Below are 26643 nucleotides of genomic sequence, written 5' to 3' on the forward strand. Positions count from 1 at the left end.
CATCGCAGTTTGCAAGCGCCATCGCAGCAAGCATCAATCGTCGACTGCTCGTGTTGTGTTGTAGGCTGCGCGTCATTCAGGAATGTTTCTCAATCGACTTTCACAATGTTCACGATTTTCCATAGCATTAAACGTAGGGTCAATAAGAAGGTATCAACTAGACACTGTAAACACTATTGGAAGTACACCTAATAAAAATTCTACTGAATTTCAGGTGCGTATAAAGTTACCTCTATTTAGCTTGGATTATCCGTGGCATTTTTCATTCGAAATTACTAGGAAGGCCAAGCCACTTCCTTTGTATTCCATATGTATGCGCTAAACGATAAAGGCAAATTCCGGTCCTTGTCTCAACGTGGCAAAAGTTTTCTGTTGTCACATTGCTCTTCCTCAGGAGAACTACAAGCAGATGAAAGTGCTCGTCGACCAGCTCAAAAGCACAATAAGTGAGATAAGCAAAGGTGGGTAATCCGCGTTGCGTATAAAAATTTTGGATTTATGATCGACGCATGTTCAGGACTAAGGTACTTGTTGCCATGTAAGTTTTAGGCAAACATACGTTTTCCAGGTGGAGGAGACAAGGCTATAGAAAGGCACGTTTCTAAAGGAAAACTCCTTGTCAGGGAAAGAATCAATACCTTAATCGATCCAGGGTACGTACTTGCAGGATAAGTTTGGGTTTCCACCATAGAGCATGTGTGCCACTTTTGCAATAACCCATACCAATTTGTGTGAAAAACATTCTGAGGACATCAATCCTTGATAAGTGGAGCAGGGTTTCATTCCGTTTTATTGCCAGTGTTACTTGATCACATGCTGTATTTTATTTCTTCTACAGGAGCCCCTTCCTAGAGTTTTCTCAGTTAGCTGCACATAAAGTGTACGGGAAAGATGATGTCCCAGCAGCTGGTGTTGTCACAGGCATTGGCAGAATCTGTGGGTAAGCGAGAAAGTTACAAAAAAAGTAGAATTATGTGGTCCATGACACTCAGTCAAATTTGTACCGTAGGACAGAGTGTGTCATAGTTGGAAATGACGCTACAGTGAAAGGGGGCACGTACTATCCATTGACAGTTAAGAAGCATCTACGTGCACAGGCAATTGCTCGTGAGAACAACCTGCCTTGTATATACCTAGGTAAAGTATATAGCACCTTGTTGCAGCGTGTACGTTACTTTAGCTGTAGTAAGGGAATCTTCAAAACACTGACATAAGCAGCATACTGCTGACATCTCACCATGCAGTGGATACAGACTATACTCAACCTCACGTGCATTGCATGGCAACAGCTGGTTAAGGACGTAGGCGTTCGTACATATACATACATACGTAGTCATGCATAGGGTTGTCAGAACATGTTGTCTACTACAGAAGGATGCTGTATTATCTGAAATAGCGTGCTTCCTTGTGCAGTACTGCAGGGTATTGATGATGAGCATGTTCAGCATCTTAAAACTGTAGGGGAGCACAGTCGGGAAACTCATTTTGCTCAACATATAAGCACTGACAGACAAAACAGATTGGTTATCTTTCTGAAGTCCTCAGCTGGGATAGTTGGTACCAGATCATCGTACTTTAAAGAAGCACTCAAAACAGCATTTGCATTAGCATCAAGGCTTTTGCTTTGATCTACTGTCACCAGATTGCTGGATTTACCACATTCCCTCATTGCATTCAGATTCGCAGTCCTTGTACCTCAAACTTGATTACTTTTCTTCCAATACAGTGGATTCTGGCGGAGCCTTCTTGCCAAAACAAGATGATGTATTTCCTGATGTGATGCATTTTGGACGTATTTTCTACAATCAGGCAACGATGTCGTCTCTAGGCATTCCACAGGTGGTGTTTAACTTAATACATCGTTATGCTGAGTTTCATCAGCATCTTAGCATTTTGCCAAAGCATCCTTACTCATTACTGAAACGCCTCGTTTCAGATTGCTGTAGTGCTAGGAAGCTGCACGGCTGGTGGTGCCTATGTGCCGGCAATGTCAGATGAGGCAGTCATTGTGAGGAAGCAGGGCACAATTTTTCTTGGTGGGCCTCCTCTGGTAAGAGGTGTTTACTTTCTTTTATTGTATTTAATTATTGTGATTATATTATTGGAAGGGCCATATGCATAATCAGGTATTGAAACTGGAACTGAACCATAGCCGGAAACCGAAAAAAAACGTTATTTTTTGCCGAACCGAACCGTAAAAATTTTTTCCCTTGAACAAACCAGAACTGAACCAAAAAAATATGATGTGGTAACCGGTTCGTGAGACGGTAAAAACGCCTACACCTTCCCACTCGACTGCTGCGCACCAGCTCCCTACATCGCTCGGAATCTTGTCGAACTCATAGAGCGGACAAATTGATAAACCAAGAAGTGGTGATCCCATGCACCTCCTACAGCCTCACCTCCAAAAGGTTCACAACATCCCTGTACATTTTTGTGAGTCGAGGTTTAAAAAAAGATGTGCTACACGACAGCTACACTTTGCATTGTTGCCTCGGCTGCTTGCATTCATTCAGCGTCGCAGTGTGAAGGCGATGTAAATCTTAATAGTTCACAGAGTAACATCCGCGAGCAACGCAGACCTCTAGCGACTATGGGAAAGAGGTTGGCGTGTGGTTCAGACCCAGAGCAGGGAAGAAGGAAACACAGGAGTGGCGCCCTCTTTTCAACGGGGAGCAACGTGTCGACCTGCGCATGGCACCCTGGGATATGCCTATCTACCACGTGGCCGCTTTCTTCTCTCTCTCATTTTTTTTCTTTAGAAATTGGCGATAGCCTTTTGCAATGGAGTTCAATGGTATGCTAGCTGTACACTATTTCCCAGCACTTTTTGGTGCAGTAAAAGACTATCTGCTTTGAACCACATGGTTCTTTGTACCAATGAAGTGTAGAGGCGAGGGAGTAAGAGGAAGAAAGATGGAGCAAGCCATCGCGCAACCTGATATTACTTCTCACATGTGGTACACTGATTAGTACGGCACACGTAAACCGATTCGAGCTGATTAATATCGGTTCAAACCATTATTTTGGTTGCGCTGAACCCGAACCGAACCGATAACCTTGAACCAGAATTTGAACCCAACCTAAAAAAATAACGGTTTCGAGCCCTGTGCATAATGACCTCCTACAGTGTGATGACTTAACGGTATTCTTTCGGTTGGCATCACCATTCCGCAAGTCTGCTTCACCTCACTGCCAAAATGGGTTTTGTGGGGGCGAGGCAAACTGCCAAAGCCACACTAAACTAACATAACATATTATAAACTGACTGGAACTAGTGACTGTCGAAATTGTTTTTGTGGGGGCGAGGCAAGAGCTGCCAAAGCGGCACTAAACTGACCTAAAATCAGGGTGTCGAACCGAAACGTTTTTCGATTCGGTTTTCGTTCCGGTTCTATCATAAACGGTCCGGTACCGGTTCTGCTCCGGAGCAAAAAAATAACGGTTCATACCGGTTTTGAACCGGTTTCGCTTCTGGTGGGCATATTCATTCCCAGAAAAAAAATCAGTGTTGCAAATTGTAAACCCGTTTATTCCGCACACATGGTATTTAATATTAATAGGCAGCTGTGATATTGGTAGCTCCAGGTTCCTGTAGGTGACTGTCTGTTCAAATAGGCTTTCCCCTTCTTGAAGCCCATGATACAGACGGACTTATTTGTCGTGATGTCATACGTAAAACTTTCTTGCTGGATTGGTGCGATCGCGTCCCATCCGAATGTCTGTTGCTGCTTCCTAGCCAGCAAGCACCACCGCACGAGTACGACGCAAATCGAGGAACACCTTCACTTTCAAACGCGCTCGACAGCTCCGTTTTCTTTTCTTCGTGTCCTGTCCACAAAAGAAGCGCCACTTCGTACGCGCTTGCCCTCGCGGATACGGAAATGAACTTCGCTGTTCTCAAACAAGGGACGCGTTGCGCGACATTATCGATAGAGAAACCGTTACGCAGCCCCCTTGGGTCGTCTTTAGTTCAGGAGGGTTTGAGCGGATGAAATTAAAACGAACACTACGGCACATTGGTAGAGAGTCACAACCGGTCACATGTACCTATGTGCGCTAACGATAAAACGTTACCAATTAAGGGGTCATAGTATACCGACATACATTCCACCGTAACCGTAGCCCTCGTAAATTATCCGTGACATGACATCAGAACACACGACGTCAGTTTCATTCGCTCATTGATAGTCTAAACCGGCGAAGCTTTTTCTTGGACCGAAAACCGTTAAATAAATCTTTCGGTTTCCCTCCTGAGCGAAAAAAACGTATACGGTTTCGATTCCGTTCCGGTTCGCACCAAAATAGCGGTTTTTTTCGGTTTTCGGTTCTGGTTTTCAGTTCGCTCCGACACCCTGCCTAAAATATCATAAACTAAATAGTGATATTTTAGGTTAGTGTAGTTTAGTGCAGCCTTGGCAGTTTGCCTCGCCTCCCCAAAACCCATTTTGACAGTGAGGTGAAGCCGACTTGTCTAATGGTGATACCAACCAAAGGAATGCCAACTTCCTGTTTATTTCTATTACTATGAGATATAGCCAAAAAGCGGAAAACATCTCCCGAGTTTTACTAGAGTTGGGGTTAATTCTTGGGGCATCTTGAACTCAAAGGTGAAAGCAGCCACTGGGGAAGAAATCAGTGCCGAGGATCTTGGAGGGGCAGACCTACATTGTCGGTAAGTCTGTCGTGGGCTGCCTTGTAGCAACCTGGAGTGATTGTTTTGTCGTGATTGTCTGTCTAGTAAAAATTTATCTAGAAAGACTAGTGAAACTACACATAGCACATTTCCTCAAACTTTATGGCTTTAGGTTTGAAAACAAGCACTACACAGACACAGAGTGTCCCAACTAACATACGTCAAGATTTAAAAGAAGAATAGCGTGCTCTGCGCAAATGAAACGTTGCTACTATGAATGAGATTGCTGGAACTAAACGCTGTTAGTAGCCATGCGTCATAGTTGGCAGTATCTTTTCATTGTGCCCTGTCAATTATTTAATCACACGAGTGATGGGAAACAGGTGCAAAAAGACACATGACGTGGCTTGGCCGGGGCATCTGCTCCCCATGCATGCAGCAACAGTAACAGTCACAAAAGAAAAAAAAACAAAAGGAAAGTCATAACTAGAGCCCGGAATTTTAGGCAGTTACCTATAAATGCCTAAATGCGACATTTTTGGGGCTGCCTGCCTCTATTGAATTGTGGCCTTCTTTTGCATTTTTAGATCACGTAACAGCCTTTTTGTAGGTGTGAAAGTGAGAGTGCGTCTTTCAGGCTCATGTTGAGTGCGGCATTTCGCTCTTCGTTTCTTCGTGTTAGCGCCTAATTTCAATTTATTTTTATTTTTGTGTGTGTTTGGTTTCCTTCAAAGCCTTGGTTTGCTTGTAGGGTTCATGTATATTGAAAGATTTGCCCTTGCTTGGCCTTTCAGGATCATCGAGGGCGGAGAACTAAAAGTATTATTCAATATAGCTTGGTTCTATGCCACCTCAGCATTCATGCACCATATGTCTTGTACTGTACCGTAGCCGTTAAATGAGTACGTTTTCCTGGATGGAGCATTCTGAAACACTAACGAAGCCAAAGAGCGTATCAAATTAATGTGCCTATTTTTGCATTTTCTTGCCTATTTTCGTGTTTTCGAGGGCTTAAATGCCTGCCTATTTCCATCGTTTTCAGTGCATAAATTTCCGGGCCCTAGTCATAACAAACTCGACACCAACATAGGGCAAAGATATTCGCATCACATAGGACCAGATATCATCTACATTTTAACCACTCAATGGAATAACAATATGTATTTAATTAAAAATAACGTTCGTGTAGGTTGCCAGTGGCATAGCCAGGGGGCGGCTTGGGGGTTCCAAACGTGTACCTTCGGTAGTGCCTTTGGGAAAGGGAAAATGGGGTGAAATCCTCCTCTCCCATGTGAAGTTCCTGTAGAACACTTCCACAATAATATTCCTGCTATGCTACTACGTAGAGTGCTCTGTGTTTTAAAAAATAAGTTTGTGCGTGTTAGTTGGGACACCTCACAAAAGTGCACAAGATACTACATTTAATCGATTTTGTCGCATTTTAACAATCCCATCCTTTCCTTCTTAGGCGATCTGGTGTGGCAGATCATTATGCTATTGATGATGTCCATGCCTTACACCTTACAAGAAGAATTGTGAGCAATCTCAATAGGATAAAGCCAAAGCAGGTGTGTAACTCCACATGCTATGCATTTTTCTCATAAGCATCACAAACCTGTACACCCTCTACTTTATTGCAGCAGCACGGAGTGGGTGCACACGTTAACATGAGGTTGGGTTTCAGGGGAAATGTTGGTGTACTTTACTGGACACCTGGGGCAGGCTAACCATGAAGTGCCCCCTCCCCCTTCTCGAAGCATTGTCTCTTGAGACCACACAATAGCCAGAAAACAAGTTTATGCATACAATTTACATATGTACACACGTGGTAATTTATCTTGTTGCATAAATGTTCTGCAGTTCAAAGCTCTACAGAAAAATTCTGTTCTAAATTGTATTGGGAAAGTTCTCTTAGCTCTCATTTTATTACCAAACATTATGAGTAAGGCCCCTGGTTTTCTACTGTGGCAAATTCAAAATTATGCGGCGCTCTCTTGTAATTTCCGCGATTGTCCGCGGCCAGCAGTCAACGGCTGCTTGAAACGGGAAACACTTTATTTTCTTGGATAATGTGGGAACAAAAACGTTTTTATAAAATTACAGATTGAAAGCACTGTTGCGGCTCAGCTTTACATACATGATATTTTGTGTTCTGCTCTGACAAAGACAAGGGTTCGTCAACTGCAATCATTTTATACCTGCTAAAGATCTCTCAGCATCTACTGAATTTATAAGAACTTTATAGGAAGATTATAGCAAGGAGCTTACAATACATGCCCTGTGGAAGTTACAGGACACCCTGTTTGTTTCTGGGCTGTTGCATTATTTAAGAGCCTTTAAAGGCAAACTCCCAGATATCAAATCAAAGTCCCCCACTGCCACCGCTAAACTGCACACGGGAGGGACGCCGCCCCTTCCTCAGGCGAAGTATGCACAATGAGCTTGGGCTAACGTTATACCTAATGATAAACTGCAATCTGTCTGTGCTGATCCTGCTGGGTTGGGCAGTTTTGTATAGCAGGCTTCACCTAGTGCAAGGAAGCTTCAGGTGAAGCCCACTTTCGGGAGGTGTCGTTCGTATTCGGCGAATAGTCGGATATTCGGAAATCAGAATATTGGGTATTCGATTCACGAATGAAATACTTCGAATGATTGATATTTGAATCGAATTCGAGAACTCGAATATCCGCACACCTAAAAAAATAAGGGATTCCGCGGAATTCCGTGTCAAACGAAGGATTCCGCGATGAATTCCGGATTCCGCGATATTTCGCTGAATCACGGAAGACCTGGGACCTTAATTATGAGCCTCCGAGACCCGTCTGCCCCTCTCGCACACCTCCTTCAGAATGGTCCTGATAGACACTAAAGCATTCAGCATTCTTGCTGGACACATCTTGTGTACTCAAACCAAGCACTCTTCTATTGGAGGCAGTTCTTGAATGTGCAATGCAACGCATAAGCGTAGCTATACACCTGCAAACTTCTGCAGAGCTCATCATAAAGTGAACATGTCAGCTCAGGGCATGAAAGGAATAAAAACAGCTTTGTGTCTGTTCTGCAGCAATGTCACAGGTAATTCTGCACCATGCACACAATATGTACTCTTCGATTTCTGCAGCTCTCTGTTACAAAGGTGGAAGAGCCAGTACACGACCTGGATGACATCTATGGCATAGTTGGAGACAATCTCAAGAAAACGTACGACGTCAGAGAGGTAAACTAGGGCTTTAACATCAGTAATCTGCTAGTCGTGAAACCGTACTTCTCATTAACTCAGTTTTGCCTCCTGCACAGGTTATAGCTCGCGTAGTTGACGGCAGCAAGTTTGATGAATTCAAGGCTTTGTACGGCGAAACATTAGTTACGGGTAACGTTGCCACGCGGGACAATTTTGCACTCGTATTATTATACAGTAGAATCTCGATGATACGAATCTCACGGGGTCGCGGAAAAAATTCGTATCAAACGAATTAAACCAAAATAAAAATTGAGGCAAGAAAATAGACAGTGACTGTTCATTTTTCGTTACTGTCAATGAAAGAGGTCGGTTGTAACGCTTTTGTGTCTCCGTTTTTGGCGCGTTTGGGGTTTTGAATGATTCAAAAGACGTAGCACGTGCTTTTCACCCGCGAGTCGCGCGACAGTGATCTAAAGCGAGCTTCTCCTAAAGCAAGCAGGCGTTAGGTGAAGCCGACTTTCGGAATGGTGACGCGTAATGTTGCCACAAGTTGTCCTGATATGTTCCCTCCACGTGTTCTGGGGTTCTGGTCGCTGTTTTCCGCCAGAGCGATGTCACACAGCTTCGCGGTTTATTGTTGCGAGGGGGGATGGGGGGGGGGTAAAAAGGTCAAAACAGAGATAAGGTGATAAGGTTCCGGGCCGTTCAATCGCTTTGATCTTATCTCCACCACCACCACCACCACCACCACCAAAAGGAAAGTCATTGCTTGCATTGCGCTACATGATGTAAGGGAGTTCGTGGTGAGGATCGCCCTCCCTTTTCGAAATACGCGGCAGCGTGACTCGCGCGCTCTCGCGTCACGGGGGAACGACCTCTGTCGCATCCTCGACTCATTCGTATTATCCGTAAAGGCAAGATAACGCGTTCGTATCATCCGAACTCTAATACATGGGAAGAATAGGCATTCTGGCCGGGACCGGAAAAGAATTCGTATCATCCCGAAATTCGTATAATGCGTGATCGTATCATCGAGATTCTACTGTATAACAGTCTTTTTCACTGAATGCATGGATAAATGTTGGAAAAGAAAGATAGAGGAATGTAGTTTTCGTGAATTTGTATCACTCTGTAGGGTTTGCTCGGCTCTATGGCTACCCTGTAGGCCTTATTGGAAACAATGGAGTACTCTTTGCCGAATCCGCACAGAAGGTATGTACCTCATACGATATACTCTCGCGTTACTACTTGTTCTTGCAGTTCGAACAAATAGCTAAGCACAAGTTATGGCTGCCCTTTCAGGCATCTCATTTTATTGAGTTGTGTTGCCAAAGGAACATTCCTCTGATATTTCTACAGAACATCACCGGTAAGTCACCGGTGTTCTTTTGTGTGTCCTCCTGAGTAATCTTCCTTCTGCCTGCTGGTGAACAGGATTCATGGTAGGACAAGAGGCAGAAGCAGGAGGCATTGCCAAACATGGGGCCAAAATGGTAACTGCAGTTGCCTGCGCTAAAGTACCGAAATTCACTGTCCTCATTGGAGGTTCCTATGGGGCCGGCAACTATGGGATGTGTGGCCGAGCCTATTCGTAAGTACGACGTGGCTTCGCATGTCAGGGATACAGCTTGCACACTCACTCACCAGATCAAACCATCTCTATGAATACCACTATCTCACTGTTAGACTGAAATGCAGAAAATTTATCTTTGCACTCACTGCAACCTGTGCTTTCTTTCTTTTTTTTTAACGATTTTTCAGGCCCCGCTTCCTATACATGTGGCCCAACTCCAGGATATCTGTCATGGGAGGTGAACAAGCAGCCAATGTACTTGCAACCATAACAAAGGATCAGCGGGCCAGAGAAAAAAAGCCTGTACGTGATGAACGGTGCTCTTTTGGTGCACATCTTTTCAACCGTCTTATGACTTGTTGTTGAAATTGAAATGTGGCTTTATGTGGCGAGAGGACTATGAGCAATCATCCCATGGAGAAAAATGGTGGTGAGTGAGAACAGTGAACTAGAGTGTTGGGAGGTACATGGTATACATACCAGGAAAGACAAATGTTGACATGTGTATGTCTACAGGGTTGGTCTAGCAAATGCTACACATTTCAACTGCATCGTAAAAATAGAAGACCGAGTTTAGCCGACCCCGAACTTCGCAGACCAGTAGTCTGAAGTTTTGTTGGAATTTCTTGTGAGCGTTATGGTCCTGTAGAAGAACAATTTTTAAAAATTAAAAATCATGCAAAATCTCACTCTATGCATTTTCTATGGCCCATGTCACTCAAAAGCCTCCATTTTCTCCTGTGTGCGCTTCAATTTCATTTCACCACACACAGGTGGCGCCAACATACATAAGAAGAGGCGTCAGAATGGGCATGTCACATTGTTGTAGGCAGCACCGCCTGTGTGAGGTGATGTGAATGTGAAGCAGACACAAGAAAAAATTTTCTTTCTACATGACCATAGTGCTTACAAAAAATCCCAATAAAACTTAAAACAAATGGCTAAGGCCCTTCTTTTTCTGCGATTCTGCAAAAATTTGCGGAATTGTGGGTCTGCCGCGGAATATGAGGTTTTGTGCAGAATTTTGCAGAAACCGCGCGCTTAACTCAGTTTATGCGCGAGATGAACGAACTTTGCTCGCACCGAGTCGGCTTGCCTAACAGCGTAGATGTGCCAACCCCATCTAGGTGCTGCAACAACCCTCTAACTCCTCTCTCTAACCCTCAACTCTCTGGGATTCTCGAATGGAGAGAAAATGCTGACCCCTACTTTGGTGTCCATAGCTGTCAAGTACCCCTTTGTGACAGTAAACTCTGTGCATGCAGACAGGTCACTTATCGGTGACAAATGTCACTCCCTCTCAGAAGAAAGTACAGTGTATCTTGTTATGCCAAGTCACAAAAGTTTTTGGAGTTGTAACCGTGTTCTTGCACACTAAGAGCTAACAGAAAGTAGTTTCTATCTGAACTATGGCAATTTGCGTTTTACCGCGGAAAAATGCAGAATTCATAGTTCCCTGCTGCAGAATTCAGGATTTGCCACAGCAGAAAAAGAAGGCCCTTACAAATGGCTACCAGTCTTCAAAGTTTGGGGTAGGCTAAGCCCTGTCTCCTGTGTTTACGATGCGATTGAAATGTGTAACGTTTGCTAGACTAACCCTGTAGTATATGTACTACTTATCATATATGTGAGAACATGCCTCTTGGTTTTGCAGTGGACTGCAGAAGATGAGAAAGCCTTAAAGGATCCAATTATTCAGAAGTATGAAAGAGAAGGCAGTCCCTACTATTCAAGCGCGAGGTAAAAACATCCAACTATAGGAGTACTGTGATAAAAAATGTGCTTTTAAATAACTCGCTATATAACTAGTGCCTGAAGTTTTCGGGAAATATTTTTTTCTAAATTCGGGGAGTAAAAATCGGGTAAATAAACATCTGCCCTAAATTCATGCAAATTCAGGGGGGAAAACTTCCAGTATGCTAAATTTGGGGAGAAATCGGGCTCAGTTACTCAAATGAACTGTACTTGTTTGACACAAACGATGATGTAACTGCATTTGCTGCCAACCAAGTCAGTGTGCATTCCTACAGACGTCTCAGTGAGGGCAATTTGCCGGGTAAAAATCTGGGTTTCACCCTAAAGGGGCAACCTTCAATTCGGGGTGCAAATTCGGGGAAGAATCGGTTTAAACCCTAAAGCTTCAGGCTCTATATATAACTAGGCATTTAAAATGTCATATGGTGGATCGCTGCATCTTTTGTAAATCAAAGAGCGCCAAGCAAGAACACACTTGCATGTATATCTGTGGTAGGAATGCAATAGGCTGCAGAAAACACACTTACATTTAGAGAGTCTTGGAAAATTGCCTGGATACCCTGTAAAATGTTTGCTGAAAACCGTTCTTCCCGTCGAGAAACTCGTACAGCTGAAATTTTTCCCTACTAAAGTGCACCATTTTTCAACCACACGCGTTCCAAGTTACCTCCGGACCTCTCCTCCGCATTCCTCTTCACTACTAGATGCGCCACATTCCCAATGCTTCCTTATGTTGAGATTGCACATGGCTTGCACAAAAAAGCATTGGCCGATCACTGGCATTCCATGCGGTGCATGGTTACGTTTCTCCCCACGACACTCCTGCCACCGCGGGACGTTGCCAGGGGGGGATAAGCTTCATTGAAATTCTCGTGAGAAAACTGTTTGCTTGCTGAACGTAAAACTTCAGCTGAAACATCTCTTTCGTTAAAGAAAAAGAAAAAAAAAAGCGTTCCATAGTTCCTTTAACTTTTGCCATCGCTGTGTGGCTACCTAGGCTGCATTGTTTGTTCAGTAGAGTATCGAATTAGGTTAGTGATGGTGAGTGTGTGAGAGAGCCCAGTTTATGATAAAACCGCTACCATGTTTTTTTTTTTTTTTTTCAGAATCTGGGATGATGGAGTGATTGATCCCGTGGACACACGAAAGGTGCTGGGCCTTAGCCTAAGTGCAGCACTTAACGCATCGATTGATCCCACTCATTTTGGAGTGTTTAGGATGTGAAGGACTATTTGTATGAGGAATTGAATGATAAAATAGATGTACATATCACATTTTTCTCTATTTTTAAGTGTTCAAGGCAGCTCACAAACAGCTTTCAGAAAAAGGTGATCAACATGGCGTAGCGTCTTGCGCTTTTTTTTTTTTTTACACCATCTCATATTGTATCTAACCCACTGGAAGAATTCATTGCATTAGCCGTGTATTCACATGAGAGCGATCCCCATGGAATATTCTACTGGAAGAAAAAGCAACAAACTGCTCCGTCACGGGGCAGTGTCCCTGGAATATCAGAAGTAGTGCGCTGTGCACTTAGCAGACGACACAATTGGCCCTGTCGTCTGCTACGGAATATCTTGCAGCTAAGCTGCAGAATATTCCTCATGGTTAGAAGAGCACGAAAAGACGTGACATTGGGCGCTCACATGGCAGTGGAAAGCTATGACGTCTTGCATATCTTATGCTGGAATATTCTGGGGAATGTCGCTCGTATGAATACACGGTAAGTGGAGTGTTCAGCCCTGTTACCAAGAATATCATGTTAGCTCTTAGGTGTGCTTCACATTTGACTTTTACAATGTTGCATCTGCATTGTAATGACGTGCACAGTTACAGCACCTTGACCAACTTATCCTTAGCCAGTGTCCTCGTGAACACTAAGTACAAAAACTAAAGTGCAAACATTTTTTGTTTCTCTTCTCAAGAAGCGTGACACTGCAGAGAGACCTCCATTTGGTCTCCTCAAACTATCTCACGCAATGATTGGACCAATCATTTGAGGAGAGCAATAGGAGCCTGCTCCACATTGTCGGCCTTCTTGAGAAGGAGAGAGATAGTGTAAATGGACCACTTCTGACAACGCGTATGCGCATGCCCAGCCCTTGCGTCCGCCATGTTTGAGTGGAAAACATCACTATGGATCTTTTCCCACTAAGAGTATGGGCGACTGTCATGTTCATTGGGGGGAGATAATCGGTTTCAAGGTTACGCGGACGTTTGAGGTCTACATTTGACAACTCTTTCTACTGGTAATGAGTACAATGTGCTTTCACTCTTTCCGCATTCTTCTTCCAATCTTCTCTTGCTACTTTCCCACGCAACGTGCCAGTACGAAAAGCGTCACCATGTTTATTGGGGGGAAAGACACGACGTTCCACATTCCGCAGCCAGGGGCGACGCGAATATGGAAATGGTCCATTGTGGTTCTTTCACAACTGATGATTCCCGTTGCCAGGGTAACAGCATCTTTTTGTTCCACGACATATATTTGCCCTTTTTTTTACAAGTCACCAAGCGGAATTTGAACTTCTGTAAAAAAAAAAAAAAGCCAAGGTGATCCAGAAGAGGGCAAGACTACTTGCTGACTTGTGCGTCAAACCAAATTAAGCTCAGGCTAGTTTGGGATGCCGAGATGAGCCAGCCACTGAGGTTTCCAGTTTATTTCACTTTATGTAAAACAAGCAACATTATGTACATGCACACCCTACAGCTTCCAGAGTTGGTGCGATATTACTGCTTTAGAGGCTCATCCAGGTCGTCAAGGAAGTTTTCTTGTCTGACGGCATACATTGAATACATATCTGACATTACAGTTAAAGAAAACGAAAACAAGTGCACAATGATAAAACGAGAGACACGGGAAAGGATACAGACTCCCAAAACACCACCCCCAAGAAGCAAGCCGGTAACAATATTCCTCTGCCGGATTCGCTTCAGCTTTTTCACGCGCTCCAAATTTTCTTTCTCAATTTGCTTCATGTAATTCAACTGCGGCTTGTGGGATAACTCCTTAGCCACATCAATCTTTGGCATCACCTCTTCACTCATTCTTGCTGTACAACAAAATGTCCTCATTAGTCATATTGCAAATATTGAGAAACGTAATGTGTCAATATAATAGTAGAGACAGCATATTCAGACATAAATCGCTTGTTTGCGATTTGCACGCTAGTATACTCGTCACATCAATGTGAACAACGCACTGTTACTGGAAACACAAAAGTTCCAGTTGATGTACAGGAACATTTTAACAAAGCCTACAAGCAGGTGCAAGCTGATGACCCAGAAGAAAGAAAAAGCAAACTACGTTCCTTGACCCATGCCTGATAGATACACAAACCTTCGTGCTTTTGCCTTTTGCTTCGTCCGCTGCAATCGGCTGCAATGCGAAAATGCGAACAACCAAGTACTAGCACACGACAGTTTCGTAGCTACATATGAACATTAACATTTAGACGAAAGCAATGAATTACACAGCAGTATATACTAAATAATGTACATAAATTTCATAAATATCACATACTATTTTTAAGTTTATTATAATGCCAATAATAGCTATGCTCCTGAATCAGCATGACCGACGAAACGGCAGCCATATTATTTGTTGTGGTTTCCCTTCGTACCATGATTTTACACACGGATGTTGGATTTACTGTGGTGCTGTGCTCCAACTAAAAACTACACACAGAAAAGGGAGCAGCTTGATAATGAACCAAAATGGGTAAATGTTTCAACACCTCAATTGCATTTCCTAGAAGGTCAACCTTTTAACAACACTTACGCTTTGTGAAGTTAGCCCTAAACAAGTGACCTTCAGATGTGACACATAAAATTGAATATCGAAGTGAAACGGCGCCTGTGTTAGGGTCTGTCAAGGCACACGTGTTTATGAAGGTCCCAAGTGAATTTCGATCAGTCGCTTTGGAGTGAGGTGTTGCCTCTATACTGCAAACGAACTTGTTTCTTCGTAAGCCTAATTCTGCTCTATCTTAGGGGACGCTAGTGCGGTGTGAGTTAGGCTTACACATCACAGCATTTTTGGCTGTCACAAGTTGTCTTCTTCTCATGTTTTTTCACGTGTGAGTGTAACTGGGAAGCGGTACAGGGGTTAGGGTCTACAGCGCCAATTAGTCACAGTGAATAATCGCATTCAGCTGGAGTGATTGGAAGGTAGCAGTGAAGTGTCATGCTGCTTGCAGCATTGATAAGCATGTAAACAATGTTTCATGTGAACGTCCGTGTTCTTCACTTCAATAACTGAATAAACAATGACGGTCGTGGAGGTACAAGTACATGTTGCATGTAAGAAAAACGGGTTGTTTCGTTCACCAATTTCATCTTTCTTTCCAGCACGCAATTATACAGACAGGAACAGTTAAATGGATACACGTACTGCATCCGACAGATATTTGAAGAAAACGCTCTCGGTTATGCTCACAGTGGTGGGAACGCCAACAAACTCAATAAGTGTCATGGTATCTCCAATGAAAGCCAGTGAGTATGTTTCTTGGTCATTGAAGTTCATGCATGAGAACCTTACCTGTGGGACGTGTTAGCAATTGAGCTTTCCTGCAATGTTAAATATTGTGATTTACACTTCATTTGAGACATTTTTATTTTGCCCAATCGTTCTGCAATCGGCGAATAACAGTGCCATATGAATGCAATTGAGGACTTGTCGAGTACATTTGACTGTACGCAGTGCTGTGTCTTAATTTGAGCCGGTGATTTCCGCGCACCTCGTTTCATTGACCATGATTATGCGAGGGTTTGGGGACTTCATGGGGATAAGAATTGTGCTGTTGTTCCTTGAATTGGATATTGAACAATAACAAGCGAAAATGATATGTGCTAGCCGTAAGCTTAGACCAAATATAACATTGCCACTGATTTATGTGTGAAGTCAGGCCAGCATAATTGCAATCATTGGTGCCACTGCAGGGGAGTGCACAACTTACCTCCTTAACAACACTTTATACCTAAAAAGGCTTGCACTCTGTCTACTAAACGTAAATGTATGTTAGGGAAAGAAAGAAATCACAAAGAAAGACACAGATCATTATGGGACGTACATAAATGGCAAGTTTTGATAGATCTGTAGCAGACGACACAGATGGCGTGCGCCGTGCGCAGGCACATCGAGTTTTGCACGCCCCTCGTGTTACGCGCCAGCCTTTGGCCATTCTACTCGGCCACCCTGATCGAGTTCAGTTGGCACCCAGCCGGCAATAAAGAACCTTCCGTTGCAGTCCTTTCTCTGACTCAACACTGGTGACCCGAATCTGTGTTTCATCCTTTGAATGTGGAGCAAAAAATAATTGTTTGTACATGAAGGGTGATTGGGCTTTCTTATCATACATGCATAAACATATTCTGAAAACGTTATCTTTGGATGCAACAAGATATTGGTACTCTAGAACACTGGCCCATTCAGCGGCAAAAAGAATACCAACCAAAGCAGTCCAATTCTGCCACTTACGAAGGGCAACATGACAGTTTTGCACATTAACATGTGTGGTGCCTATCTAAACGTAATACTTGTCAGTGTTGCGAGTGTTACAGAGCAAAGTTTTCTTGCTCTGGTTTATTCTATCATGACAAGGAGGAGACCCGAGACAGGGGAAAAATTAAGAGAATTTCTGAGAAACTTAATTGTTGTCTGTTAATTTTTCCCCTGTCTCGGGTCTCCTCCTCCTCATTATGAACCAGCTAGTCTGCGCCCTTCCACTGATATCGATTATTCTCAATCATCCCTGTTTGCTGTTATGTGTTAAAGCATATTTAATATTCTATCAAGGGTTGTGGTCTGATTGTTGCTGACGGTACTGGTGTAACACCTCTTCAACGAGTTGAGTGCATGAATATGTGCAGAAATTCAGGGCAGTCGGTAACACTCCATGCTAGAAGAGCCGCACCCAGACACGGACGAAGAAGTAGACACACACCTGGGAGCTGTTTGTAGCTGGCTGGGAGGGTAGTTTGGGAGTGTGACCTGTGTATCCTTCTTGAGAAACAAACAGGGCTGTTTGTTGTGAGTCGGTAGTTGAGGTAGTTGAGCCATTAGCATGTCTATGACAGGCATAATAGTGTACAGCACATAATACTAAATTCAAGAGTCTCGGGCCGGGTTCCCAAACAATATGTCGAGAACCGCAACATGTTTGAATCGAGTCCCAAACTGGACTCATGACCTGTTTGTTGCGGAGACAGAGAACTGTGATCTGAAGGAGAGAATGTCATATTTTCTGTCACATGAAGTTTGAGCCATGGGGTACGTCAGTATGTTATTGCTATGGCTATGATGATCCTGTCAGTAGTAGTTGTCCTTCCACACCTGTTTTGTTGCAGCTTTTATTGCCATAATTCTTCATGAAAAGGCACGTAATTGTTGCACAACGAACACATGCCTTTTCATGATGAGTTGTGGCAGTGAAAGTTGCACAACCATCCACAAAGCGCATTCAACGGCAGTAGTGTACAGTGGTTCTAGTTTGCGTTATGAAAACTGGGAGCCATCGTCAGAGGGTGCCAAGTCAACCAATGGATGCCGTGGGGATGGGCCACAGTGTATTGTTGCAAAAGATACAGTGTACAAAGATACAGGTTACAGAGAGGTGTTAACCGTCCCAGGCATCAAATAGCCCGAGGTGAAGAAATGTACTGGCTATAAAAGAAGAGTGCTAGCCATAAAAAACAACGACCACAGAGTGAAAGCTCTTTCCGGACGACGCTCCGATAAAACAAACAGTATAGTGACATGGTGTAAATGTTCATTTTACAGTAAAACCCACATATAACGATGCTGATTGTCGTCACAAGGAATTGTCATTGTACAAGGCCTATTGTTATGGGATAGAATTCGAAGTTGGGCTAGTTGGTCCATATTAAGGAGGTGTAGTAGCGCAAAACGGAGCACGAGTACGCAAGAGAGAATTTGACGGGACAAGTGCTACTCGTCAACTAGACTCTAAAAAAAACTGTGAAAAATCAGCATTTATTTGAAATAATTGGCTAGCTTAGATCGTTTCTTTAAACAACTCGGGGGTGGGGAAGATGTGCTGACGCCACGAATTGAACCTGGGTCTTCTGATCTCCCGTCAGATATGCTGAAATTTGATTCCTGGCATCAGCACCTCTTTTCCCTGAGTTGTTTGAATTCGTTCATTTTTGGGGGTTTGAGGCTTTTTTGTCTGTGTCATCCCTAACAGTGGTCTGCCTCTGCAAATTCTCGTTGTTTACATAGTTACTTATCGTTACTGACCTTCACAGCATCATTCTCAGGTGAACTCGGCTCCATAACGTACTGTGCTGAGAGTGTGGGTTACATAATGAACTCTTTCAAAACATCAGTTGCACGAAATGCGGTAGCACATGTAATAGATGACAAGTATGCAGTCAAAAGTATGCAGGCGCTCATATTCATAACTCATATTCATAATTCTATAACTATATAGTTACTAATATATATATATATATATATATATATATACTAATAGTTAGTACTATTAGTATATATATACGAATACTATAACTCATATTCAGCATAACTTTTAATGCCTTTTAATGGTTTTAAACGCGACATGTGTGACTTTCTGGTGGAATTGCCAGTTGATTCGGGATCTACATTATCATAACTTTTTGTCTCTTGTGTTGTAATGTTAAAGTTCCAAAGTTCCAAAAGGGATGATGTTCCGTTGATGGGCACATTCAGATAAATAAATAAGCTCTCAGCTGAATAAGCCCTCTGGAGAAGTAGCACATTTGCAGCTGTTTTAGTTCAATATTGTTGGCATAAGATGCAGTTGACCTTTAATAATATACCCACCGTCGTTCCTGCAAACTTTGGTCACAATGTGAATTGTTACACAGATGAAAAGCATGTGTTTGGGTGGTTTTACAGTTGTACACGCGTCGTTTGCGACCTCGGACCACTTGAAGTTCAGGAGAAGCCTTTGCTCAACTGCCAGTGGATGTAAAATTGAGAGTAGAATACAGTAGATGCATTTGCCCCCAGTTGAGTAAAAAAACAAAAACAAACAAAAGAAACTACCATTGTCAGATAAGGGAATTATCGCGTGAACGAGGAGGACTTCCATGGCGAAGGAATGGTTCCCAAGCAAATGGGATCGTAAAGCATGGGTGCAAAACCAACAAGTCTGCTATTGCTGATATTTGACCATAGTAAATATAAAAAGTTAAGCAATTTGTGTTTGAACAAGACATCAGCACCAGCACTTACACACACAGTGTAGAGCCATTCATGCAACTGATGATCTGCATCTTGAGTGATGTAACATCACCGAATGATTAATTGGTGTAACATTGCATATTGAGAAGCATGTGGTAGTCATAAAATAGAGCCTATCTAATAAGAGCAGCAGTAGCATCTGCAACATGACATGCCACATCCTGGTTGTCACAATACAGCTTGACAGCCCTGTTCTTTGTTCATTCACAGTTTCATTCACATTTGCAACATTCACAGTCACAGGTCACATGTGTACTACTGCAACAGGCATTTGAAGGTAACACGCAGCAGATTATAAAAATGTACTAATTTTTGTTCTTTGTATTGTTACAGACTCTATCCAAAATCAGTCAGTGAGCCTTGTCCAAAGAAAGAACCTCGACCTCGGCAACGTAAGGAGAAAGGTGGACCACCTTTGGTCCTTCCCCCAGCCGCAGACGGGCGACTTAAATTTGCTGACCGCCTGCGGGCTCTGCTTAAGCGAGAGAGTAGCATAAGCAATTCGGCGGACGGTTTTCCTCAAGACCCTTACGCTTTCTCTGAGCCACCTCCTCCCTCATGGACAGACGTCCCGCTCCAAGAAAATGGAGCAGTCGAGCAGTCCTGCCAGCAACTCGCATGCAGGCAGGTGGGTAATGGAGCAGCCTCGAAAACCATGAATCGTCTACAGGCGAAAATAGCACAAAACAAGTTGTTAGACAAACTGAAGAAGGCACAGGATGCATCTAGTCACAACCATTACAACCACCGGCCATCACCGCCTGCCGCTGTCCAAAATCACGTCGCGAGGGTAGACTGCAGGCAGGCAGCTCACCCTCCGTCGTGGTACCAAACACCACCAGTTGTCCCGAAGCTGGAAGCGCAGGAGACCGGGAGAGTGCCGGTGCACCTTGGGGCTCAGGGAGGGCCTGCAAGGAGGTTGATACCGGCAGTGTCTCCACTGAAGGCAAAGGAGAAAACTCGGGACAAGTTAACGAAGGAAAGGATAAAAGCAAAGTTACTGCCTGCCCCTTCTCCCGCAATCCGTGTGCCTCCGTATGCCGGGACATCCGACGGACAGTCGGCACTCCGTAGCTTTAAGGACTTCTGGTGCTTGGAAAAGAACCTGTGGAGAAATGATGCTTTGCGCACTACAGGCAAGTGGAGACACTTGTTCATTGGTGTGGAGAAGTTGTAGTATGTTTGCATTTAGGGTAAAAGTAGTGGCATTTTCTTACCTCTCTCGCTCATAGCCACAGTTGCTTCATGGCACTAAGACGGAATATCTGACGTCTTTTTTTTTTTTTCAGAAATGGATAGCTCGGATAGTGACTTGAGTGATGATGATGACAGTATGGTGCAGAAGCCACCGTCTTTTTGGAATTGGGATCTCGACTGCAGGTGGGTGATGCCCTCAGAAAGCACTGTGAACAGGTCTCGCGAAGCTTTGGAAGTGGTCATGTGCAAGTATAGCATGTTATCGCGTAACTCACGCAATACAGGCAGCCACCTGGTGGCAGCATCCTCCTTTTTTAAATGAGAGATAAGTGCTCACTTGCTGCGTACTCTTCTCTCAGTGATGCTTCTACTGTGAAAAGTGTACGGTACCTGCGAATTCAGCGGCTGCGAGCTGAGCTAAGGAGAACCTATGAGATGTTGTGCAAGCGGCAAACCACAGTGCAGCCCCAGCTGCAGCAGCAGACTGCCCTTGTGCATCACCTGACAGCAGCAGCACGCCAGAACCCCGACCTTGCTGCACAAATTCTGCTTGACCGAGAGGAGAGCCGATCGCATCGAAGGTAATGTTGCTGGCTTGTTTTGACTGTCTCACCACAAGCGTCATACTTTGAGGTAATGTGCTTTGATAAATGCCATATTTATCGGCACACTGCCTCAAAGTATCATGCAGGTGAAATTACGATTTGTAAAAAGGAAATAAGAAAATTTGTGGCAGTGGGTTTTAGTGTATTATATACATTCTAATGTGGGCTGTTCACTACTTCATCATAGTTTTCTTCCCGCGTAAAACCGCAAATTATTACTAGCATACAAGTAGCCATTTCATCCTGTCTGCTATGTGCGTTTAAATGCACCATGCTCGCACTTCAGTGTGCCTCCTCCCTTTGTCCTCGATGAAAATATTGTATCTTGCTCAATTTCTACTCTTTAAACTGTGTAGGTCCACAGCATTTGTAAGATAGGTCTATAAGACGTGAAGTGCAGTGAATGGTGTTCAAGTGTTTCCAGGAACACAACCTAACGTAACCCAACCCAAACCCACAATCCAGTGGGTGATGTCCTATCGGATATGTTGTCCTGTTTTTTTCTCTCTCTCTTATCTGCATTGTGAATACACACCAATTCTGTACCTAAAGCGTACATTCTTTTTTCAGTTTAAAACAGTCATCCATAGATAAAAGAAAATGCTGTTACCAACAGGAAGATGAAGTCTGTTCCCGCCCAGCATTGCCTTACACGAGGCACTGCACAAAGCGTATCCTTGCCTTATTTAACAATTTGTGAGCTAGTTACCATATTCTCTCATCAGTTTGACAGGTTTTACCAATGAAGATGAGAAAATTGTTAATATATCCCATCAGGCTGCATACATATGTTAGTCTTTTCATTCTTGCTGCTGATTATTCAGCCAGAAATATGCATAGAAATATTAATTATGTCAAATGGTAGAAATATCATTGCACACTATGAGAAAGTGGTCTTGTTTTGAACATTCATGTGCCTGACTGGTAATATTTTAAGGGGAGATGCGGCAATTAAAATGTCGAATTTTGTCAAAAAGTCTGTTTTCCAAAGTGCGTATTTTTGTGATCCTCGCACCTTCACTTGTTATGTCACAATGTACTTCAATCAAATTCAGACTAGAGATTGATTAAATACTTATTTTTGTAACCCGCACTCGCAAAAAAGTGAGTAAAAATTACGCTCGGAAGGCTCTTACTGTTTTGCCAATTGCGCGATAACTTTCCCACCGATCGGTGCCATCTTGGTATCATTTGAAAGAGGAGAAATCCAGCTTCCCGATGGCCGTAGTTTCACACTTCTCCGCCAGCAAATAAAAGAGCAGGGCGCGATCGATGAAAGCAAACCTCAGAAAGTGATTGGCTCCCGAGAGTCACATGGCCAGCGCGCGGCCCTCCTATTGGCGGAGACGGCTCGCCACGTTCAAAATGCGCGCTTTCTTTGATGTTCTGTGCCGCGTCGGCTGTTCCGGGGAGTTTGTAAACCACGATGACATTGATTTGACGTAATATTAGGCTCTGTAAAAAACTGCGTGAATAGAAAGGCTACTGTCCTGGTGAGTTCTGAAGAGCTGCTATAGCGATTTGTGACAAATATAGCAAATGAAACTTTGGAGCTGGTTTTCCCAGCCTTTCATTTGCATCCGATTGTTTTCGCGGTGAGCTTCACCATATCTATACGATTGAAGATAGAGGCTTCCTGTCTGTTGCATGGAGATCTAGACACATTGAGGAGTGCAATAAAGCTATTAGTTACGATTTATCTCATACAGAAAATTTCGTAGGGCCCTTTTTGTCAAGCAGTATATCTGTAGAAAAACAGGACAAGGGGTATTTAAGCTTTGGCTAACAATAAATGAGATGAGGGGGAAAACTAACAGCTTTATTGTATAGGGCAGGCCCTTAGTAATTTTTTGACATAAAAATATTGTGAAATTTCAACACAATTAATTAATCAATTAAGAGGCTCATTATATAGTATGCTTTTGCCTATAACTCAATAAGTGAAAGAGATATTGCGAAACAGATCGTTGCATTGAGATACTGGTACTTAAACACATAAGCACACCAAATTTGGTTGAGTTTGAACTATAAATAAGGAAGTTAGCTCTAATTGCCACATCCCCCTTTAACAGTTGTACTATTCTCCCAGTGAACATGTTTGTTTGACCTTGACTTATTTTATAGACATTATGTACAATGTTGACCAGTTGTTATTTGAACACTGCACTGCCAAATTTGCAGACAACACCCAGTGCTGTATACCTGTGTTTGACATGTGCCATGAGCTACCACTGTGTCTGGAACATGCCAAGAAGAGGGTATGTTAGCTTCCCAGTATCATGCACACTATGAGTTGTGTATACATAGGGCCTTTTGTTTAACCTGGTAAAGCCCGCTCTAGCCCTCCCCTGTTATCTCGATTTGCATCACAGTCGCCCGGGTAAAACTTGAGAAGCCCCGGAAAACTAACTTGGCTGAGTGCCAATTTGGCTCTTTTTTTCTACGATTTTGCCCTGTTTTACAGTTCCTGATATAAAACCTAATTTTTACCCCTGATTTTCAGAAAACATAAAACCTCAAAACACAAGGCCCTTTGTCCATATTGAAGGTGAAGCAGTAAAAATTCAGCATAATAGCTTTAGCTTTTTCCTGGCCTGAGGAAGTGGCTTGAAGCAACTTTTATTAAATGGTGCTGCATTCCACATAAGGGACATAACTGAAGAATGTAAACTTAAGGGGGTTTGGTCTTGCTCTACTTTTTCTGTTTTGATATGACAATTATTGTAACACTATTGCCCCCACCATGTGCTTTACTGGTTCCTCTCACCAGGCCTTCACCAGTATCATTATGTGTTAGTAGTTATAACATCTTTGCATTATTTTTATTGATCTGGAAAATATATGATTCAGTTTCAGCTCACAGTCTATATCAGCATGTAGGGTTTACTTTTTTTTTCCCCATTTGGTAGCTACCTTCCCTTTGCACAGAACTAGTAGGTCACCACCTTATTGATAAGCTCTCGTTTTGGTGTAACTTTGTGCTGTAACACCAACAGCACATTTTAGCATTACAACTAAAGTCCCTATACTTAGTAAAAGTAGCACGAACCTTTGAGGGTCGCCGCTTTCCCCCTCTCTCTCGCAGTCCACGACGTCTTGCCTCTTTATTGGGCTTTCTCTATCGCATGGTGCGGAGCTGCTGTCATAGCCGTCATTCTGGCTGCAGAAAGCAGGAAGATGTAGGGAGTGCCAATGGCAATCTACAGGGTGTCCCAGAAAACGTGTCATTGAATTATAATAAAAAAAACTACACCACCTAGAGTCATGCGGTCAATGGCATTTGTTCTTACTGGGTTTTTGCCACCTCCTGATGTGAATGTCGTGTAACGTAAGTTTAATTATGTAAATTTTTGCGAGCTTAAGTCGGAAATTTCCCTAGTAAAGGTCACTGTTTTACCCCACCAATGTGAAGAGCACGCCTAATTTACTCAAATTGATGATAAATGACAGGGATATTCAGGAGCTATCTCATCGGAAAAAATAGCCGAACATCATGCTCTACGGAGGTCGCACAGAATAGCGCACGATGAATTTTTCAGTGCAATCTTTGTCAGTCCGATGAAACGAGGTTGGAAACCCAGCCCACCCCGGCATCGCAAAAAGAGATAACACAGGCACGGCTTATCACGTCCGACTTTTGCTGGGATAATGCTTTCCCTCTCCCAATTTTAGGAACTGTTACTTTTTCTACCATCACTTTGTGGGCTGGCTTCGGAACCTCCTTTCGTCGGACTGAGAACGATTGCGCTCAAGAAGTCATCGCGCGTTATGGTCCGATGCCCCGAAAAGCATGATATCCGGCTATTTTTTCCGATGCCCCGACTATGTCATGTTATGTATCGATATGTATATATATGTATATGTCACGATATGTATCGTGACAGAAGGGTCCCTGTGTGTTGTGTGTGGTAGACTGCATTAGAGAGATGAACTGCATTGCGAGTTCGTCAATATGTTCCATGCAGCCTGCTTTGTATGCATCTCCTCATTTCTATGTTTACATTGTGAATTTCCTATACTTTTTTTAGAAGCTCCACATATTTCCATCCGTTACTGAACACAACTCTCAAAGTTGGGAGCACATTTACTGGAACTTGCAATGCCCAGTGTATAGTGTTGACCATGAGCTCACAAAATTTGTAGATTTTAGTGACAGAATATTGTAAACAGTGTGAAGCGGGCTTCACCTAGCGCTCGAGTGTAATGAGGTGAAGCAGACTTGCACAATGGAGCCACACACTAAAAGAGCAATGGCAGTAATGTGAAGTGGGCTTCACCTAACTCTTGGATGTAATGAGGTGAAGCCCCACTGCAGAGCGGTGATAACAATACCTCGTTTCAGTACTATTCGAAAAGTATTCGAAAATTTCAAATACTGAAAATAGGTTGCAAATAGCATCAGATATTTGTTTCATATTCGAAATTTTGAATATTCACACAGCTCTAATTATAATTCAATGACACGTTTTCTGGGACACCCTGTATACGACGGCGCTTGTTTCTGAGTCTCCCTGTCAGTGTTTTATGCAAAAATTAGTTGCTGTGTGTTCGGGTGCCATACCTGATATGGTGAAGGCAATAACTTCTTGCGTTGCCTTTCACTGCAAGGGTATTTATAAGGGAACGCCACCATCTCAGCTTTGCATAGGAAAGGCTTTGCAGTCCCTTCAGTTTTCTTAAGTACACACCTTCATTGCTTTTATCTTAGCTTACACATGCTGGCGTCGTGCAAAGCTTTCATCATCACCGCGTAGCAACACTTTGTGTCCGGTTGCACCGCTGTAGTGAATTTTTGTTTGTGTTCAAGACCATATCACGAATGGGTCACGCTTATGCGGTGAGTGAACATTGCACGAATTCTTGAGAAAGTAAAACAGTGCGGAGTATTTGACCGTACAGTATACCGTTCTCCTGTTTGGAAATCAACGTACCTCACAGAACAGTGTCATTCGTTGAAATTCCTGTTGATGTGTGATGCCTTTTTGACAGTTACTTTTTTGTCCCAACCACTTGACTTTATTGAACCAAGTTGAACCAACTCGTTTGGACCGAGCAAGGGTGCTATTTTAATCGAGCGGCTTTTCAACACGTTAAAGACATGGCAGGCAGTACAAAATTTCAAGATGGTTCGAATTAACCCAAAGTATGGCTTATCGAAGCTTTAATAAAGGACAGCCTAATTACTTAAGCAATGCCCTATGACAGCTACTCCTACATCATGCCATCGATATGTCTCTACTATGGGAAAGAGACTTCTTTTTACAGTATATGTTTTCTGAAACGACAAACAGCTGAGAAGCAAATTAGAACAAGCAAACGAGTATAAGGGCGCCCATTTCACCAGATTCTTCAATGAGGAGTTTGTAAAAATTGATAAATAATAATCCGTCCAGCGGTCATCATCTACAACGCGTGTGATGCCTCACTCCAATGTATCTGCTCATTGCC

General features: G+C 43.2%; 2 protein-coding genes across 2 annotated transcripts in view; both read left to right on the forward strand.

Annotated features, from left to right (window-relative positions):
* Positions 1-26: 26 nt before the first annotated feature.
* Positions 27-12419, forward strand: LOC135385597 (methylcrotonoyl-CoA carboxylase beta chain, mitochondrial-like). Its single transcript, XM_064615018.1, has 17 exons — positions 27-214; positions 395-461; positions 569-653; positions 839-940; positions 1010-1137; positions 1727-1839; positions 1937-2050; positions 4611-4675; positions 6105-6204; positions 7758-7853; positions 7934-8006; positions 8953-9029; positions 9120-9186; positions 9252-9408; positions 9579-9693; positions 11045-11130; positions 12252-12419. The coding sequence occupies exons 1-17, from the start codon at positions 83-85 to the stop codon at positions 12367-12369; spliced, it is 1695 nt and encodes a 564-aa protein (XP_064471088.1). The 5' UTR covers positions 27-82; the 3' UTR covers positions 12370-12419.
* A 2318-nt stretch (positions 12420-14737) lies between these two features.
* Positions 14738-26643, forward strand: part of LOC135385600 (INO80 complex subunit D-like) — a 28533-nt gene continuing 16627 nt past the window's right edge. Inside the window, exons 1-7 of the mRNA XM_064615021.1 lie at positions 14738-14866; positions 15496-15639; positions 19727-20529; positions 20683-20773; positions 20950-21171; positions 21766-21866; positions 23320-23453. Of these exons, the coding sequence (XP_064471091.1) occupies positions 14853-14866; positions 15496-15639; positions 19727-20529; positions 20683-20773; positions 20950-21171; positions 21766-21866; positions 23320-23453 (1509 nt within the window). The 5' untranslated portion in view covers positions 14738-14852. The remainder of the gene's footprint in view (positions 14867-15495; positions 15640-19726; positions 20530-20682; positions 20774-20949; positions 21172-21765; positions 21867-23319; positions 23454-26643) is intronic.

This window comes from Ornithodoros turicata, chromosome 2 (genome assembly GCF_037126465.1).
Source record: "Ornithodoros turicata isolate Travis chromosome 2, ASM3712646v1, whole genome shotgun sequence".
In the NCBI taxonomy this organism is placed as follows: Eukaryota; Metazoa; Arthropoda; class Arachnida; order Ixodida; family Argasidae; genus Ornithodoros; species Ornithodoros turicata.